This window comes from Leptonychotes weddellii, chromosome 1, assembly GCF_054177405.1.
Source record: "Leptonychotes weddellii isolate Sample4059 chromosome 1, ASM5417740v2, whole genome shotgun sequence".
Classification (NCBI taxonomy): Eukaryota; Metazoa; Chordata; class Mammalia; order Carnivora; family Phocidae; genus Leptonychotes; species Leptonychotes weddellii.
This window is the reverse complement of record NC_138369.1, coordinates 50,687,415-50,699,993: the sequence shown is the minus strand read 5'-3', so window position 1 is coordinate 50,699,993 and position 12,579 is coordinate 50,687,415. Positions and strand designations below refer to the sequence as shown.

General features: G+C 55.8%; 1 protein-coding gene across 1 annotated transcript in view; it reads left to right on the top strand.

The window, feature by feature from the left end:
• The window catches only part of CHCHD6 (coiled-coil-helix-coiled-coil-helix domain containing 6), a 236,006-nt gene extending 227,924 nt beyond the window's left edge, over positions 1–8,082 (top strand). The window contains exons 6-7 of the mRNA XM_081813395.1: positions 5,021–5,156; positions 7,867–8,082. Coding sequence (XP_081669521.1) covers positions 5,021–5,156; positions 7,867–7,872 — 142 coding nt within the window. The 3' untranslated portion in view covers positions 7,873–8,082. The remainder of the gene's footprint in view (positions 1–5,020; positions 5,157–7,866) is intronic.
• Positions 8,083–12,579: the final 4,497 nt, after the last annotated feature.

The window sequence follows — 12,579 nt, the reverse complement described above, 5'->3', positions numbered from 1 at the left end:
GGAAACATCTAGAATGAAGGCAGGGGGAGACATCTAGACTGAAGGCAGGGGGAGATATCTAGCCTGAAGGTGGGGGAAACATCTAGAATGAAGGCAGGGGGAGACATCTAGACTGAAGGCAGGGGGAGATATCTACACTGAAGGCAGGGGGAGATATCTAGACTAAAGGTGGGGGAAACATCTTGAATGAAGGCAGGGGGAGACATCTAGAATGAAGGCAGGGGGAGACATCTAGACTGAAGGCAGGGGAAGATATCTGGCCTGGAGATGGGAGAAACATCTAGAATGAAGGGGAAACATCTAGAACGACTCCAGGTTTTCGACTGAGGTGGGTGGCTGGAGGGATAGCCATGCTTGTCACTCATCAAAGCAGGAAACTAGGGAGGGGGAGGGGGTTCCTTGGTGCTAGATGGTCAATTCCACTGAGGAAATGGGGAGTCAGTATAACATGGGATGCTTAGCGTGAAGGCTCCAGGGGCCTGTTGGATTTAGAAGTCTTGAGGTCCATAGGGTCAACTGTGGAATGGACCTGGGGATTAGCAGTGGGAGGGTTTGGCGGGAGTGATGGATAAGCTAGCTTGGGGGGTTGCCTGGCAAAGGTAAAGGAGTAAGGGGCCTGTGTGCCCAGAGAAGGTGGGGACAGTGACCCAGAGGGAGAAGGGTTCCTAGCGTGTGGTGCCGGTGGTGAGAGCGACTCCCGCTTTTCAGACAGGGAGCTGGGCGGCGATGAGGAGCATCCAAGGAAGGGCAGCTCTTCACTGCTGGCCTTGATGGCCTGACTGTGGTGCCATTGGATGGGAAAGAAGGGTGTGTTTTCATTCCTGGCTAATACTTCGCCTTTTTCTAATGTTATTTATCACTGCTCTTGTGGAAACAAAGAGATAGAACTCTGGTTCATGAGCAGCATGGGGGGAGGGGGACTTCATGATACTGAACGCCCAGAGGTCATCGTGACATTGTTGGCCTTTCTGAGGCCCTCACCCCCAGCATCTGTGCTGTGCCCCTGGTCAGTCCTCTGGGGCCTGTTATCTGAGTGGACCCAGTGGTCTCTGCCACCCGCTCATCGTGTGCCCCCCTCTGCGGCCATCACGCCAGCCCTCAGGGGAGACAGGGTGTGGAAGCCCTTTGTCAGAGGAGGCAACATTCAGCCTGTTTCCTCAGTGTTTGTGACACCACCTGACCAGAAGCCATGCTGGTGTTGAGGACTGACCCCCACGTGCCAAGTCTCGGGCAGCTCTGCTCTGACTCCTGACCACACAGTGGGAAGTGGCAAAGCCAGAACCTTGCCCCGGGTTTGGGGCGAAAGCTGTGTTTTCCCCACCAGTCCACAGGGTGCCACGCTCATGGGTCTGCTGAATCCTGGAAGAAGATACACTGTGATCGGTACCGTAAGATTCCTGGGGAAGGAGGCACCAGCAAGGCCTGGGTGAGATCTGAACAAGGTCTGGAAGATACTAGAGCTTAGGTTACAGGGAGAGGGACGTGTGCAGAGAAGGTCTCCCCTTTGAGCCGACATCTGGAGTCCTAGCGCCAAAGCCTCCTCTTCTCCACTCTTCACCAAGTGCCATGTGACACCAACCTCCCTTCTTCAGCTCTCCTCCCACCCCAGCCTGACCACTGATAGCTGGGTTGTTGGTGAGAGCAGCCCTTCAGGACACACTCTGTCATGCACATGCCAGCCTGGCCTTCATCAGCCTAGGACAGGTGCTGTTTCCACTTGCAGATGAGGAAAGTAAGGGCCAGAGAAGTGAGCTGCCTTCCTTAGCAATGCACTGTCGGCCTTCTGACCTGGGTGACGTCAACCCCCTCAAAGTCACATGGACCATTATATCTAAATATGAGGCAGTGAATATCCCTCAGATAGGGAAGCAGGACTTATCTCAACCCCTGGAAAGTTCATAGCATGCTGTGGATGTGTTTTTTGTGCATTTGAAAAGCAGCTGTTCATAAGACTGAATGTTTCTCCATAACTGTGCTGATTTGTGTGCAGTGTAAACAGGGTTGCTGGGGACCAGGGCAGGGTGGAGCTGTGCTTGGATAGAATGCACCTGATTTCATGAATGGCTGGACCCCAGGCCCTGCCCTGCCTTGCTTCAGAAAAAGCCTTGTATTTGGAGAGCTGTGTTCTTGCTGTCCTCCTGTCCCATTCAGAGCCATTTTAGTGGACCAGCGGGTGAAATTTCTTCCAGTTGACATTTGCCTGCCATTCCGTCTCCTCATACTGTTCCTGATAAATCCCAGAGGAGAGAAGCCTCTGGAGTCCCAGAGGTGACACTGGTATGGAGAGGATGGATTTCACCATGGCCCAGTTTCTCTTGAACTTGGAGCCCACTGGGGATTCTGTGATGTTTGCCCTCAAAATGCATAGGGGCCTTTAACCAGGGACCTGAAACCAAAGGAGGTGGGGACAGATGGAGAGGGACAGAATCTAAAACAACTGCTCTACCCTTTTACAGCCTGCAAAGTGAAAGCCAGGATCCCTGTGGCAGGTCTGGGGAGGGCGAGGCCTCTCAGGGGGTCAGAACTGGGGCTCCAGGGCAACTCAGCCATACCACCTGGCCCAGGCCCCTCTGACCCCACCTGTCCTGTTTCCCTGTAGACCTGTAGACCGTGTACAGACTTAGACCTGCCTCCACTGAGCCTGGCACTGCCCCTGACCATGGATGCCTGCGGAGTCCCTTCCAGCTGCTGGGCTGCCACTGGGAACAGGCACTCATGGGGGTCACGTGATGGTGGGGGTTGGTGCCTCAGGAGGTACAAGAGGGGGTGCAACAAAGCCTATGCCCTCGGAGCTATAGTAACAGAGGGACCAGGAAAGAGCCACAAAAGGAAGTGGCCTCATGGGCTTCAGGTCTGGAACCGGGAAGGAACAGGCTGTGTCTTCCCCAGAGCGGAGAACAGAGAGTAAAAAGAGAGAGGGGAAGATAGTTGAGATGGAGGGCAGAAAGCAAAAATCTGTGCGTTCCCAGTGTCCTAAGGGAGAACATCAGAACAATCAGAAGTGAAGCAGTTAGCAGAGTTGTAGAGAGAATTTGCCCAAGATGAAATGCCCAGCAAAAGGCTGAAAATCCATTTTGGAAGACCCACAATTAGACGCCTCCAAGTCAAAGAGTTTTTAAATATGAGAATAGAGAGCTTTGGGGGGAGTCAGGTGGGCACCCCAGTGACCCCACTTGTGGGCAGTGGCAGACAGAACCCAGTAAAGGCAGTCCCAGGGTCCAGAGAGGGAAGGAGTGATCCCTAGGATCCCCATCTGCCTCCCCTGTGTGAAGATGGGAGGCTAGTGCTGAGACAAGACCCCATATGTCCTAAGTAAGAAATCTCGAAGACCTCATCCATGCCATGTAGACAGAAGCAGGACCGTGATCTCAAGGACTGGAGTGGCGTGGTACCAGAGGATCGGCCTCAGCTCTGTGGCTGCATCCTCAAAGCCTAATGGAATCACACTCTGTTGGGGCAGAGCCGGGGCAGAGCCAGGCCAGTGTGGCCTCAGGAGCCGTCCTTTCTGATCCCCTCCCTCCCAGGAACGGGAAGGCTCCTTCTCCCACCACATACTCACTTTCCTTTCGTGAGACAGCAGGCCCGAGGATGATAGTAGCCGACACATGGGGATGGTGCAGGGGAAGGCAGGGCGACCTGGGCCCGGCATGGCCTGGTTGGTGGCACAGCGCTAGCAGAAGTGCCACCTCTAGGCTAGTAAAATGAGACCAGTAAATCCTAGGTATCTTACCTGCTAAGCCACTGAGCATTCCATTGCTTGCTGTTCTTAACTGATGAACTCAGCTTGTTTGAAGTATTTTAAAATAATAATGGTGCTGCTCCATTCCAGCACCGACTGCATGGCTGGGTTTCTAAAATACAGAGACACTGGGCTGAAAGAATGATGAACTGCAAGTCTCCCCGCTGTGACAGAGGCAGCGCCGCGTCAAGCATCATAGTGATGGTCTCACTGCTGAAAACCTTCAGGAGTGGCTTTCTGCATTTTTACAGTTCCCACCACGTGCCCTGGCCATGGGTGGTGTTTATTCTGAAAGGCCACATCAGGTGTTGGGGTTCCATCTCTGGCAGCGAAGGTTCCCACATGGACCTGGCCTGAAAAACCAGTCTGTGGTAACAGTGCGACCAAACCCACGTAAACAAATAGATCCGCCCCCTTTCTACTTCCCAGCATGTGACATTGGGCAGGTTGCTTAATCCTCTGTATCTCAGTTTCTTGGATTGCACCAAGGGATGAGAAATCATAGCGCGTACTACGCAGAGCTGCTAGGAGTCCATGAGTAGGATGATGCCTGGCGTGCAGTGTGAGTGTGTTTAGGCATGTGTGCGTGCGAGACAGTGCATGTGTGCATGCAGGAGAGAGAGGAGAAGGGAGACGGGGCAGTGGAAGGAGTCAGGAAGGAGACCAACTAGTCAGAGTTGCCCAGGGACACTGGTGACCCATTTTAGCATAATCTTTATTTCACTTGGGTTTTGTTTCATCTTTTAGAAAAGAAAACGTACTCATTTTTGTAGTTTCTGAACCTACTTTGATAAAGAAAGAAAAAAGAGTAAAGCATCCCCCAATACTACAGAGGTGATCTCTAAGAAGTGAGATTCTAAAAATGTTATGTATTTTTTTAGACATTTCTGTACTTTTCCAGGTTTCTTCATTGTGCATGTATTAGGTTTTGAAATCTTCGTATGAGAAAAGAGTTGCAGTGTGTGTGATCACATGGTCATAGTCGGGTGTACCCCTTAGGCAGGAAGAGTCCTACACGGTGGCAGGTGGGGGCAGAAGGGGCTTCCAGCAGGCCACTCCAGCCCCTCTCCCCTTAGGGCTAGAGCCAGTGTGGAGCCCAGTCCCCTTGGCGTCTGCTGCTTTGTGACAGTGCTCAAGCCCCTGCGTCCCCGGTTCTCCCCAGGGGGTAACTGGACGCTGATGGCCACCAGGTGCCTAGCCTGTGGTGTTGAGTGAGTGAGCCAGTCCCCCTCCTGCCCACTGGGACCAAACCCCGGGCCCACCTCCTCTCTGTCCCTGCAGACCCCGCAGGATAGAGCCCGTGTGCTCAGGGCTGCAGGCCCAGATCCTCCGCTGCTACCGTGACAACCTACAAGAAGTGCTCCTGTGCTCGGACCTGGTCAAGGCTTACCAGCACTGTGTGAGTGCTGCCCACAAGGTAAGGCTCGCCCTGCCCTCCTGCCTGGGCCGCTGGGCTGCTAGGTGCATGGGGGCAGCACGCGAGTGCTGGACTCTGTCTGCCTGTCTTTGTCTGCTAAGTCAGACATGCTAACCTCAAGCCTCTGCCTTGTGCACAGTGACAGCTTCAGGTCTTCAATCTCCTCTGTCACTTCCTGGTTCAGACGTTCTGCCTTGTTGGCCCCGTGACTGCTCTCAGATATCTGGGTTAGGAAAAGACCCTGGGCCCCACTAGGCTGGGTCTGGCAGCAGGTCTGAGTAAGCTCTGGGTCTGGGAGCAGCTCTGGGTCCCATGTTCAAAGGACTGGCCACCTAGTAAAGGGCACGCATGTGCCACCCACTTCTAACCTTTGAGCAGTTGGGGGTGGGAGCTCAGAGGAGAGCCCATGGTGCAGGGTAGGGGTCCCAGAAAGGGCGGGGACAGCCCTAGAAGGAGAAGAGCCTCTGGATTCAGGGAGGTGGAAGAGTGGGTGTGGCCTGCCTGACTGGGTGAGGGAGTGAAGGGTACCTCTCAGCCCACCCCACTTCCATGTGGTCTGAAGGGGCATGCTGGCACCCAGCCCCTGGTGAGTGGGAGGGGGTCACAGTGGTCCCACTCTCTCCCACACACTCCCCAGCCCTCTTGCAGGGCAGCAGTAGGGTATCCTAGATGTCTGAGGTTGGCAGTGGGCCTCCCCTGAGACCTGGTCCCAAGGTCTTGCCCGCCTTCCCTGACCCTCCCAGCCAGCTCCCAATACTATCCTCTCACCTCCCCCCTGTTCCTCTTCTAGACAATTCAATCCCCCTTCCCAAGCCCAGCAGTTCATTGCCCAGGCTGGACCTGGCCCCTCCCCATCATTCACTTGGGGCACCTGGCTTGGACCTCTCCAGAGGGCTGGCATGTTTGTTCAAAGGGCTGTAGGATGGGACCTTCTTCCCATGGAAAAGCCCCTTTTGCCCGAGTAGGAGACAAGCTGCTGCAGGTACTGATGGTGGAAAGGCTGAGGTCAGCGGTCAGGTGGCCCTCTGGCTAGGTCTGGCAGTCTCCTCCTCAATAGCCCAGCCTCACCAGAGCCCCCCTCACCTTTCTGTCAGCCTGGGCCCCGGGAGGTGGAGCTGCTGCCGCACGGGCTGCATCTCACGCACAAGGTGCCGTGTGCCTGTCTGAGCTTCGAGGCCTGCTGCCTGGAGCGGGCTGTGGGGCAGCCCGGAGCCTAGCAGCAGCTCTGCACGGCACCAGGTGGGTGTGAAGCCTGGGTAGGAGGTCACATTTCCTCCCCACTGTGGAGCATGGAAAGCTGCTCTGTTTCGAGTTGAGCAGGAAAGGTACTGCCAACGGTCCCTGCAGCGCGGAGCAGAGCTGGGCCGGTCGCCCTGCACCATACCACACGGCCACGGGAACAGGTGGCCCTCCTGCGCCCCTTTGTATCTACCAAGGTGTTTGTGAAGGCTTGCACGAGAACCCTTGCCCTGCCGGGATCAGCGAGCCATTGCCCGAGCTTGCACACCATGCACCTAACTTTCTACTGAGGGAGAGACCTGGGGTCCTGCCGTGGCCCCCTTGATTCCCCACAGAGCCCTCTGGCACCCCCTAGCCCCGACCGCCCTCCCTCTCTTCCTTCAGGCCCCATGGCCACACAGTTTTCATCCCCTCCCCCAGCAGAGTATATCTTTAACAAACACATCTCACCAATATATCTTCATTGCACTGAGGCAAAAATGTGATTACGAAGGAAGACAGATTGCATTTAACTCCAGTGTGTTCTCTGTAGCTCTAGCACGCCTGAGAGAGGCTCTGGGGCACTGCCAGGCCTGGCTCCCTCCTTCCCGCCACCGCCCCCCCCCCCGGCGTTATTAAAGCCTAAATTGGAACTTGAGCAACTGGCAACAGCAGAGGCCGGCCCTGCTCCCACTGCGCTGCGTCTACAGGGTCCCCTCGGAAGAAGGGTGTTCCACCGACCCCTGCAGGGCCTCAGTGCCAGACACACACATTGCACCCTGTGAGTGAGATGCAACAAGTGTTGCTGCCCTCTGCCGACTTCTGCCTCAGAAGGCTCCTGGTGGGGCCGGCTATGGGGCTTAGAGCGTCTCTGATAGTGATTCGCTTGTGGAAGCACCAGGTGGCAGGAACCCGCATCTCTGGCAGACAGGGAGCAGGTATCGGACAGAGGCCCGCCTGGTCAAAAGCTGGGGTGAGAGGCACCTCCCCAGAACTCCTGCCAGCACCTGTGTGGCGCCTCCCAAGCCCAGGGACATGTACATGTGTGTGGATGTGGGCAGCGCCTTGGAGGCAGGTTCCAGCAAGGAACAGCCTGAGTGTGAGGGCTCTCACACACCAGAGCTTTCTCTCTGACTGGTTTCACTTAGAAAACTCTGAGTGGTTAAGTAAGAAAACAGGGGAGACGTTGGTGGGACAAAGCAGCATTGGGCTGAGGCCTTCCTGTCTGTAAGGGGGGGCAAGGCGGTCAGATGGCTACAGGGTCCATGTTAGCAGGCTGCTGCAGGCATGTGTTGAGTGGGCACCGGGCACAGAGGTGAAGAGACCCAGTCCAGGTCTCAGGGACCAGCTGGGGGGCACCCTTCCCATTAAGCAGTGACACTCATGGGGCATCCCAAGAGCCGGGGGCCCTCTTGGAGCCAAGGCCTGGGGGATGCACAGGGTTCCCAGCAGAGTGGGCCGTGACTGAACTGTGACCTGTTCTCCTTTGTAGGGGTGAGGAGTGGCCCTCAATCCTGGCCCTGGCGGTGACTTGGAGCCCTGAAGAAGGAACCGGTTATGGGACCACAGTCCACAGCCCCCTAGGCCACAGCCATTTTCTCCTGGGTGCCTATGGATGCCTCTGTGCTTGGGGCTGCCATGTGTTTGAGAAATAGAGTATGTGCTACTGTCTGAAAACAAATAAAGCAAATGTCTTTGTTTTCAGTCATTCTCTCGGCTGGCAGACAGCCACGGCTGCCTCCTCTCTGTACGTACCTGTGCTGGACCATGGTGATGCGGGCTGAATGAAACAGGCTGCTCCCCTTGGGGGGCACCCAGCCTAGCAGGGGAGACAGATGTGGAAACCCACAGTTATGCTGCAACAGCAGAAGGCCAGCCAGAAGCAGGTATGAGATGAAATGAGGGGAATGCAGTTCTTTCTAGGGATGGAACAGAGCGAACAGGCCAGCTTCCTAACAGAGGTTGTCTGAGCTCCAGTGTAGAAGCCGAATGGAGGACTTGCTGGGCAAGCCAGAGGCTGGGTGAGTGAGACCCTAGATGCCCAGCTTAGGGGGCACAGAGCATGCACAGCTGGGCTTTGCAGAGAGCAGAGTGGAAGCTGGGTGGGGTAACAGGGATGCCAGGCCAAGGCATTGAGGGATCCCTCTGAGGGACACTGCCGTGGCTCTCAGGGAAGGTGGGCTCAAGTGGGGCAAGACTGAATGCCAAGGAGAGCCCTGCAGGCACTCAAGGGCACGATGAATGGGAGACTGGTGGGCCAGGTCATGGGACAGACTGAGGTGAGTCTTAGGAGCTGAGATTAGCATTTGGGTGGTGTAGGGGAGGATCAAGGGTGACTTCCAGAGTCACCCTTGTGCTGGTGATTCTAGGAACTGAAATGAGGGACACAGGGATTGAGAAGAGCAGAGGACAGTGGGGTTTGGGACGGGCTCTGCTCAGTGGGTGTCCACACACCAGCCCGCCAGTCCTTGACCTTTGACAGGATCCCAGCTGAGGCGCCTTGACCACACGCCGGCTGCACCCAGCCTGTCCCAGTGCTGTGAGGGAGGTAGCGGGAAGAGTCCGAGGCGGGGCTTCTGATCCACTCACTGCTCTACTGGTGACCGTGGATTTCCTGTGGAAGTTCCTTTGGAGAGCCCCTAGCCATCTGGAGCTGAGAGCCTGGATCCTGACTCGGGCTTTGCAGCCCAGGCATCTCTGCTCATCCCCGAATTCTCACACACAAGCTGAAGTGGCAGTTGAGGCTTGGCAGTGTCCAATTATCTGGGCAGGTAGCACAAGGCAGCTTTATTTGGCCAAGCTACATACTGGCTGAGAGGAAAAGAGCTTTGGGAGATGCCCTCTCTCCCAAGTTCTGGGTCAGCTTGCCAAAACATACAAGGAGGCATTCAGAGAGCACGCGGAGGTGAGCGGCCCCAGTAAGTGGCAGGGTGCCCTGGCCAGATCCTCCTCCCAGCCTCCCCCAGCAGCCCAAGGAAGGGCTGGCCCTTCATCAGGCCAGCATGGGGGGGCAGGGGCGGGGTCACAGGTCACCTGGATTGTTGACGTCAGAGCCATCCTTCAGCCGGAAGCTGCTGAGGCCCTTCTGAGACTCCTTCAGAAGCCTCTGGCATCCAGGGCTTTGCCCAACTTCCCAATCCCACGGGACTATCTCTCAGACTCCATCCTCCTACCCAGAGTCCGCTGAGGGCAGCTGTGTGTGCGTCTGGCCATCTGTGCGTTTATATGTGTGCACGTGTGTGATGCATGTGCAGGCGTACATGTGTACGTAGATGCCTTTATGTGTTTGCACATGTGTTGGCACAGGCCCGTGTGCACCTGTGCATATGTGTAGAGGTGCTTTTCTGTGTGTGCACAGGTCTGTGGGTGTCTACCCATCTGTGTGTGTATACACAGATGCCTTTGTGTCTGTGCACACATATGTGTGTGCAACGGTCTATACACATGTACTGTGTTTGCACAGGCAGCCGGCCATGCTCTCCACCTGCCAATACTCCCGGGCTCTTTCCACCTGGATCTCAGCCCATTTCCCCGATTTCCCCCGAGTCAGAACCAAGGTTCTCCCCTCTGATCTCCACCTCTTCCCTACGGCTGGGGACCAGTGGGTATTTACTTGGAGCCACTGTATCATTGTGTTGGCGTGGGGGGGGGGGGCATGTGCTCAAAGTGCAGGCTCTATGTGTGTCTCCTGTGTGGACCTGCATCTCCAGCCCTTCCACGTGGCCATATGTGGTAGGAAGTCAAGCCTGAGAGAGCATTCCTGGGTGAGGGGTGTGTCCAATATTGTGTGGACCTGGAGGCAGACATTCCTGGCCTCAGGTCCCAGCCACATGGCTGTGGAAAGGGAGTATTAATACCCATCCCACCTGGTTGCTAGGGGATTAAATATGATGTTAGCTGTGACTTCCAGGGTCCAACCAGGAAACCCAAAAGCACTCCGATTATTTAAACATAGGGAGGGAATTGATCACGAAGAAGATGGAGAAGCTGAAAACCCAAATAGAATGGTGTGATAACCCAGAAATTAGCCAACGGCAGGAAGCTCGCATCACTCAGGGCTGCAGGGACAAAGGGAAGAGGCAGGGTCACCCAGTGGAGGCTGACAGCACAGGGGCCCTGCTCACGTGAGCTGGAGCCGCTGAAGGGGCACTGCTGCACGGGAGGTGGCTGCTCGTGGCTGCTCGTGGCCTCCTCTCCTCCCATCCTCCAGTCTCGCTCGTGCCTCCCATTAGCTGAACCTAGCTGGAAGTGGAGGGCAAGGCATGGCCCCAGCTATGGAGGGGCAGATCTGAGGCCCGGGCCCACAGGAGGGGCTTCGGCATGACTGGGGGCTGCTGAGCAAGCACGTGTGCCTCTGCTTGGGTGGGCATGCATCGTGGGTGCAGATAGGTGTGTACACATACCTGTGTGTGTGGATAGCTTGAATTGGCATGTGATGGACAGCTTCCAGAGGAGTACTAGCCATCACCCTGATTGGACGTTCCCCATGTGCCAGGTCCTCTCCCACACCCTTTGTAAATGCTAACACGTTTAGAGTCACACAGCTGCTCCTGCTTTCCAGATGAGGAAACCATGGCACAGACAGAGTGAGTAACCTGCCCAAGATTACACAGTGCACAGTGTGGAACAAGGGTCCTGGGGTCCTGGCTGTGTGCTGGGCCAGGCCCAGGGACATCCGTCCAGAGGCTTGACTCTACCTTGCTCCAGGGATCCAGCTGAAGGGGCCAATCCTCCACCTCTCCCCTCGTCTGGCCCCCCAGATGGGAGTGTGGACCCTGGCAAAAGAAATGACCAGAGTCCATTCCTTCCAACGTCATTACTGACTTGGAGAGGCCCAGCAGTGCCAAGGCAAGGTCTGAGCTCCATCATCAAGGCGGCCATGAGCCCCAGGGCAGGATCTCTTCTGAGGTGCTGATTCATACACCTGCCCTGTCTCAGCCACATGCCACCACCTCATCCACCCACGAGTATGGCTGCGGACATGCCAAGTCATTCCAGGTGGCTGAGGTGGGAGTGAGAGCAGGGCATGGGAGAAATGTCCAGTGTGTCCTGGACACGCAAAAGGCAGAGTGTCACCGCAGATGTGGAGAGGGCCCTCCACTGAGGCCATTGCCAGAGAAGCAGCTCACATGACCTCTCTGGGGGACAACTTTGGTGAAATGCATCAGAGGCCTTTTAAAGTGTGTAAATTCACAAAAAAACACCCAAAAACAACCTACCCCCAACACACACACCCCCCCCACACACATAATCCACCTGTGTGTTATTTACAAGAGACCTCACCTGAAAAAGAGCACAAGCTAGTTGAAAATAAAAGCATAGAAACAGAAGCATATCAGCAAACTCTGAGAAGGCTGGAACGGCTGTGTTACTACCAGCCAAGGTAGACTTCGGGACAAGGAGTGAATGAGCAACGAGGTGGGCAGTTCAAACACTAGCAGGGACAGCACGCAGGAAGACTTGGAAATCCTAAATGTGCATGCGTCTGACACAGCAAAATAGGTGAAGCAGGACTGACAGAACAAGGAAGAGGAAGGGCCACATCCACAGCCATCACTGGTGGCTGGGAGCACGCACACAGCCTCTGCCTGGTGATGGCAGATCAACGGCTCTAAGGAAACTAGCATGTAAGCAGGCACTGTGTCCTAGAATGTTCGTCCCGGCCTTTGCACAGCCTCTGGAGCACCCAGTCTGCAGCATAATGTGGAGATTCAGGACCTGGCATCGGAGCCAGACAGACCCAGCACCCACTCCAAGCCTCTGGACAGCAGCTCCTAAGCCCCTAGGCCTCTGTTTCCTTATCTGTAAAAGGGAGACAGTCACAGATGCCATTCCTTCAGGGGGTTGTGATGACAGGTGTCCCATGGTTAGTGCTCTCTAAATGTGAGGGCGGAGGACCTGCCACCCAGATCCCCTTTAGGGCCAGCTGTGGACAGATAGCCCTCGCCCCCGAGTCCTCTCCCTCTGGGAAGCACCTTCACTAGGGAGCCACCTCACCCGAGTCACACCCCAACAAGCCAGGAGTTGTATCCAATTACTGCTTACTGGGATGGGGTATAGAGGCCCAGCTCTCATGCTCCAAGTTGGAGCAAGCTGGAAGAGTGTTCTGACCCGAGAGCTGTGCATGGCCTCATCGAGACTGCTTGGCAGCCCAGCTAGTCCTGCCCTCTGCTTCTTCCCCTTCCCCAGAAGTGGTGACCCCAAG